The sequence below is a fragment of the Octopus bimaculoides genome, chromosome 17, assembly GCF_001194135.2.
Source record: "Octopus bimaculoides isolate UCB-OBI-ISO-001 chromosome 17, ASM119413v2, whole genome shotgun sequence".
Taxonomy (NCBI): domain Eukaryota; kingdom Metazoa; phylum Mollusca; class Cephalopoda; order Octopoda; family Octopodidae; genus Octopus; species Octopus bimaculoides.
The window spans coordinates 28203706-28211306 of NC_068997.1; the positions used below are offsets into that span (position 1 = coordinate 28203706).

The 7601-nt window shown below is 33.3% G+C and overlaps 1 protein-coding gene across 1 annotated transcript in view; it reads left to right on the forward strand.

Moving 5' to 3' along the window:
* Positions 1–6188, forward strand: part of LOC106870692 (UBA-like domain-containing protein 1) — a 34277-nt gene extending 28089 nt beyond the window's left edge. Inside the window, exon 3 of the mRNA XM_014916854.2 lies at positions 5103–6188. Coding sequence (XP_014772340.1) covers positions 5103–5273 — 171 coding nt within the window. The 3' untranslated portion in view covers positions 5274–6188. The remainder of the gene's footprint in view (positions 1–5102) is intronic.
* Positions 6189–7601: the final 1413 nt, after the last annotated feature.

A 7601-nucleotide genomic window follows, 5' to 3' on the forward strand; every position in this document is an offset into this window, starting at 1 on the left:
TCTGTACTATGGATATGATTAGAATGTCACAGGAAGAATTGCAAGACAGATTCTCTAAATGGGGACCATGTGATTGAGAAGCAAGTTTTTTACCACACAAATTTCATAAAATAATGTCCTCCTTTTCACATACCCAAATATTTTAACAGAATAAGAGCATTTGAGGCAGGACCCTTCTTTTAAATGTATTTCAGCTCATTGAAAATATTATGGTAATGTGTATTTAGTTTTACTAATGAAAGGTGTTTTTTTTTTTTTGTTTGTTTGCTTATTTGTTTGTTTTTTTGGGGGTTTTTTGCATTAGCTACTTACATTGCAATATCAGTTTTCTCTTCTGTTCTTCACTCATCTAAAATAGTCATGGAGTGTTTGAGAGTTCAATTTTTATTTGCTTTTAAGAGATTCTCACAATTGATTTGGAAGAAACGGTTAAAACCCCAAAAAATTGGGTCTTGAAATATTTAGAAAAACAACAAATAAAAATTTTAAAGTTGTTTGGATGGATGTCTGTTGAAAACAAAATGGTTAAAATTTAAATATTCTTCTTGTTTACGGGAATAGAAAAGGGAAGGATGCATTGAATAATATTGTCCAAGTTACATTTTTCCTGAACACAATACTGAATAGCCTTTGATCATAGGTCTGCCACATAGGCTGGCCTGGGGCTGAACAATAACATAATTTAAATTTAATCATTTTCTTTCAAAAGCATTCTTCCAAACAACTTCTTCATACCTTTAGTTGCTTTTAAGATTTTTTTTTTTAGTATTAAATTTCAATGAAAGAAATAAAATTTCCAATTTCTGTCTTTTAAAGAGAGATATAATCTTATATGGTGTTATTAAAAGAACATTAGCTACCTTGGAATAGAGAGTTGTTGACTATCAGCTTAAGTGTATTTTGAGGTAGTTTCTAGCAAAGACTTTTATTTTTGCAGCTGTACATTCTACTCTTTTAGATTTAGGGCATAAAATGTCATAATTTTAAAGCTATTAAATTGCAGTTTTAAAGATGTAACTGCATTGAACAGGTTATGCAACTTCATGGAAGCGTTCTTATTGGCTATCAAGTTTGTTTCTTTTCATGAAATTGGATAAAGATGAGAATGGTGGATTTATGGTACTGTTAACTGAACTGGCTTTCTGTTTTGAATTGTAACTAATTATAGTGCTTTTCTACACTTCATTAGTTTTCAAAAGTGAAAGCTAATCCAAAAGAAATGTCCAACTGCCTGTCTACTTGAGTTGAACTATGTTCTCAGTTACTATATCATTGATTGGGAAGCTATTAAAGAGAAATTGATTAGAATTCGTGCTAAACTTGAAATGAAATATTGGTCTCTAATTTCCAATGTTTGATTTAAGACTTGTATAGAGCAGTAATATCCCTCAGCCTACTTCAGGAGTCTGTTATATTGGGTAATGTTCTTAAAATTTCAAACTGAACCAAACCCTTGGGTCAAACCATGAATCTGGTTTAAGTAGAATGAAAAAGCCACATCACTAACCCTAATCCAAGAATAACTATCTCCAGCACTGACAATGGATGAAGAACAACTACTTTGCCGTTTGAATAAAGCGTTCAGTTCAAAGTTTTAAGAACACTGCTGAAAGCATCTGAACATGACTGAAGGACGTAATGGCTGTAATATTGTGCTTATAACAATCAAGATGAGGACAGCATCCCAAATATATCAGTGTCCAATGAAATTGTTTCATCTCAGAAACTGAAACAAAAATTATAACTTGGTTTAACCCTTTGGCTACCAACCTGCCTGAGACTCTCTGGTTCTATGATTCAAAATTTATATTTTAAAGTTAAACATTTCTGTCAAAGTTTCACATGAATTTATGTTTGAAACACCCACTTTATAATCACTGAGAAAGTTAATTTACTAAGTTCTTCATTACCTTCTAAATTAATTAAAACAAAGGCAATATATTTCAACAGAAATAGGATAACAAAAGGACTAAGAAAATTCATTATATTAATTAATCAAACATGATTTTAAAAATTTCTTTTATACACAATTAAGATACATTTTTTCCTGTTTGTACCAGTTTTCAAGTTAGCTGTTCAATTTTTTCAAACTTATTTTAGACTCACCGGATGCCGCTTAACCAAATGTGGGTCAGCACTCCCTTTCGCCAAATGGAAAATTATAAATAAATGCACGCACAAAAAAAAAACAGCAATTATTATAATTAAATAGACTAATTTTGTGGATTAGTTTATTATCTTTGTTTATTTTTACTATCCCATCCAGCTTATTTTTTTAGATATTTGTGTGGATTAATATCCTCTTGCGTCAAGTACATATGGAAATTACTAAAGAGGGCAAGGACTTGTCTAATGCAAATATATTAAGCATTGCTGCTTGGTAACTATGCCGAATTTGTATTCTGATCCTCAGAAGGATTTCTTTGGAAATGTGTTTCCTATGTTTTGTGCTAAGTTTAAATGCTTAATTTCTAAGAAAAAAATCACAACCTCTCTGAATATCCATAGAATGCCCTTGACATTTGCTGTCCCCTTTGTGAGCTCTCAATACCTAAAGGGACCACTATTGCCCATGTTAAGAACTACTGTGAAAAAGTGTTAGCCTTCTGACCAAAGTATCAATGACATCTCCTGCCCCACTCTCTTTTTCTTTGCCTCTCTCTCTCTGTATTATCATTCTACCTTTACCATGAAAACTATACCAACATTTATTGATTTCTAACATGTCACTTTAAATCAAAAATATTTTGTACACTTCCCATCACATGTTCTTTCAATTTACATCTCCTTATCAGCCTGCTTATCCTTTTTTATATAAGCTGTTCACCTTTTTCCATCAAATTTATTTTCTATATATTTTTTGCAAGATGCTCTAACTAGTAACATTTTTTTTTTTAATTACAATGCAATTAGTGCCTGAATACCCAGTGTCAAACAGGCTTCATCTTTATCAATGATTTATCTAAACTATTAGTGTGACTGCATAAATGATGCAAGGAGTTTTGTTTTGGTTTTGTTTTTGTGTGTGTGCCAGATCAATCCATGATCAAGTAGAATCTTTGATCAAAGCATCACAGCTGTGATAACTTCCTCACCATTTCTATATATCTAAAACCTCATTAGTGAAGGCTCATGGCCTAGTGGTTAGGATGTTGCACTCGTGCTCGCAAATTCATGGTTTCAATTCCCAGACTGGGTGGTGCATTGTGTTCTTCAGCAAAAACACACTTCATTTCACAATGCTGCTCCAATTTGCTCAGCTGTAAATTGGGTCCATTTTACAATGGACTGGCGTTCCATTCGGTGGGGAGTGTTGGCTTGCACTTGATGACCAGCAGTATATAACAGCATTCAATAGTCTGGTCAATACAGTGATGGCCACATTGCTTGCAAGTTGTAAGCTTCCTAACAATTGAGCTGTTAACCCTTCAGCACTCAGATTATTCCCTCAAATGCATTGCTTATTTATTCACATTGTTTTGAATTAATCTTGCCTTATATCAAAGTTTTGAAGATTTTGATGTGATTGTTTGTTTTGAATGCCATTGTCAGGTAGGTGTGAGAGGCCAGATCTGGTCAGTTTTAACATAGAACAGAAAGAATATTTTGGACCAGATATGCTAGATGGTTAATCCTAATTGTCAGCTACATCCCTTTTTTTTTTTTTTTTTTTTACCCTTTTCTTTAACTGACATTTTACAATATTCAATATTGTAATATTCACTTTTCATGTACAGGAATATTTTAATTTTTATGCAGTTGATGGTTCAATATTAAAATTCAAATACTGAGTATAAGAATTTGATTTATTACATATAAAACATGTAAAATACTATGGTAAATTTCCCTTTCATTTCAGTTTTCTTTCAGAAGGAACCAAGTACATTGCTCCAATTCCTCGTTTCAGATATGATTCCTAAGTTGCTTCTGCTACGTCTGTATACTTTGTATACATGTTTTGTGTTCTTTGGGATTTGGTGTTGCTATGTAAACCATATTTATTTAAGAACTTTTTTTTAAACATCATATGTCCGCTTTCCATACTGGCATGGGTTGGACAGTTTGACTGAAAACTGGGGGTGCTGCAGCAAGTTCCAATCTGATTTTGCAAGGTTTCTATGGCTGGATGCCCTTCCTAATGCTAACCACTCAGTGTAGTGGGTGTCTTTTATGTGCCATTGTCCTGACACTGGCATCGACCATGCCTATGGTCTCACTTGGTTTGACAGGTTTACACAAGCATAGTATATCGCCAAACTGTGCTTTTTACATGTCACCAGCATGGGTGCCAGTCAGACAGCACTGGCATCAGCCATGACTACAATAAACACATAATTTATTCTCATGTTCGAAAAATGTGTGTACTGGTAGTAGTACAAATGGTGGAAATGCTTAGAAGAGGAAATTAGAATTGTAAGAAAAATTAGGATTAATTAGCAAACATGAAAGTGGTACTGCCAGAGCTGAAGTAGGCCAAATTAAAAGCAAATGAACAATATGTAAGATGATTCTTAAACACTTTTATAAAAATCTAGTGTTGTGTAAAAACACAATGCTTTATAAAGAACAAAGTACTGCATCATCTTTGAATTCCTATACGAAAAACAAAAACAGTGCAATAATTGAAATTGCATATTATTTGCTAATTTGCATCAGATTGCATTCAAAAGTGCTTCCCTTTAAATCAAATGACCATCGTGTCCTTCAAAATTCAGTCTGGTACCATGTACACATCAAAGAATGAGACCCCTGATGACTATCAGGGATCAAAGGTCATGTTGATACAGGCGTGGCTACACCTACATATGGTTCTTGGGCTGAGTCCCACTGCATGGCACTCTGGACGAGTGCCTTCTACTATAACCCTGGGCTATCTTATGAGTGGATTTGGTACACGCAAACTGAAAAGAAGCCTGTCGTGTATAGCAAGTATTGGGGTTAATTTGTTCGACTGAAAAAGGTAAAAGATGTGAATAAACATTTCTTCATCTCTAAAGATGAGGTTGATAGATGGAAAAAGTTAACCCTATTTTATTGTAATAATAACCTATCAATTATATATGTCAATTTAATTTTTTTTTTTTTTTTTTTTTTCTTCTCAGCTCTGTACCCCTGCAAATACTCCTGCAACACCACCAAATTTCCCTGAGGCTCTTACAGCATTGTCAAAGTTATCAACTACAGACAGGTTAGGCTCTTCTCCAGCATATGCAACAGGATCACAGTCGAATACTCAACCGACTCCCAAACCAATGGAAATGGCACATCGATAAAATACAAAAGAGAAAAAAAATGTTTACAAAAAAAAATAAGAACGAAAAACATTTAAGTGGGGGGAGGTCCTCTACTGTGCAGAAAGATAGAAACGGACGAAACAGATGATTAATAATAGCAACAGTTGTGTTCATGTGACTCTTTTGTTACAGTGAAGAGATGTACTAGAGAGTATTGAGGGGGGGGAAACCAGTACTATTTTGAATTGCCAAATAATGCTGGCTGGCTGTGCTCATTCCCTTTACAACTGCCAATGGATTACCTGTTATTTGGATCTTATTTTGTTTTCAATTTTTTTTCCCCCTTTTTATTTTAAGAAATATACCCAGGGATTTTTTTTTTTCTGTTACATATATATCATACATATGCATACACCATACATATGTATCCATTGTTTTTATCTCCTCCAACAGTGTTCCAACACTTTCCAAATTTAAACAGAAAACTTTTTTTTTTTGTTTCTCTTTTTTTATTAGTGCATATCTGGCTGTAGGATATTTTGGGGAAATGCCTAACACTGCCTTTTTGTTGGAAAATGTCAGACTTGCTACCATTTCCTCACATTCTTAAATATTAAAACTTTCTTGCATTGGACTTCCGAAATTTAAACTTCTTCTGTCAGCTTGCATCAGGCATGACAATGCACCACACATCCTGTTTATCATAGGATCTGAGGGGGCAATGTTGCATCATGTCTGTTATGTCTTTCAAAGCTAATAATACCTGGTGGTTGCCAATTCTCACAGGAATATTACAGCCATTGGGATCTACAACCTCATCTGCTACTAAAATGCAAGCAGCACTAAGAAGATTTGAGATACTCAACCATAGTCTCTTGCTTGAAGAACCCTGGTTGACTCCCCTTTCTGTTGATAAAATCAACCCTGGAATACTGAAAGGCAAAGTTGAACTCTGCGGAATTTGTAAAGGGCTGGACATTTAAATTCAGCAAGGCATTTGTCTGACGCTCTATCGGTTTTGATAATCCAGCCTCCATTGAAACTAATGACTTGTATAAGATTATGTGTATTGTCTCACTTGGCAGTGACAGGAAGAGTCTTAGAATTTAAGGAATAGTGAAAGAAAATATAAACGTAGCAAACATTTCTGTAAGAGGATAAGCAGGTCTTTTTTTGTTTTAGTGGAGCACGTTTTTACTTTTGAATCCTCCATATTTGTATTTTGGTTCTGGCTGTTTGCTCCTACAGTTAATTCTTGCAACCATTGCTCTACTTTGGATTCTGGAAAACCTATTTCTTTTTTTCCCATCATTTTTCTCTTTTTTTTTTTTAAACCTAGTTCCAATGACCTCTGTTTCTTACTCTATTTTATGCTTGGGGAACCCATTAGGCACTTTGAATCAGATGAATGCGTTTTAGCTATTGCATGATATCTTGGATTGCAGGTACAGCTAGAATACAAATGCAATATTATACTTTATTCAAAAACCAAAGCAGTACATAATTTCTCCCTTAATCTTTCTATGCTGTGAAAGCTATATTACATGGTGAAAATCTTTTTCTTTTTTTTTTTTTTTTTTTTCTTTGCTATCATTAGAACTATCCATATCATGTTGTAATTAACTTCATTAATATGATCCGTTTACAATCCATTTATTATATGAAAACAAATTTATGAATAATGCTAGAAAAAGTATGTCTCTTGTGTAGTTGAATTAGTCTCCTATAATGTCTTATGTCTAGAGGTCCCATTTTTATTTTTGTAGAGCTCACTAGCAGACACTGCCAGACCATATTTGTTGTTTGTAATTAATGCTTTAGAAGAAAATGTTTGAAGATGTGTATAGTTAGAATTTGTGTACTTTTTGTATACACCTTACATATAAATATCTACACTGGTATTTTTAACAAAAGGCTCAGACTATATAAAGATTTTTAGTAATGAAATAGACTAGCTCTTGACATTACTCTTGGGTTTTTCTCTTCTTTAAAATCCTAATTTCTGGATAAAAATACCAAGAATGTCAGATAGGGTGTACTGAAATCAAGCTAAGCGATGGAACTGAAGACAATTTCCGGTGACACTATATATATATATATATATATATTATATATTATATATATATATATATATATATAATCTTTTTTTAAACTTTCTTTGGTCTTTTGATGATTATTTATAATCATAATTCTTGTTCACTGTGTGAATTTCTTTCTTTTGCCTGTGTATTCCCCTGATTGCAGCAACTTCAGAACTTCTCTTAAATTAAAAAAAATACTTTAAGGAATTGAAAGTTTCTTGTAAAAAGCCACTAAAGAGCATTTGAGTTTTTATAGAAAAGGGACCACCAGTAAGCATACTTTTTT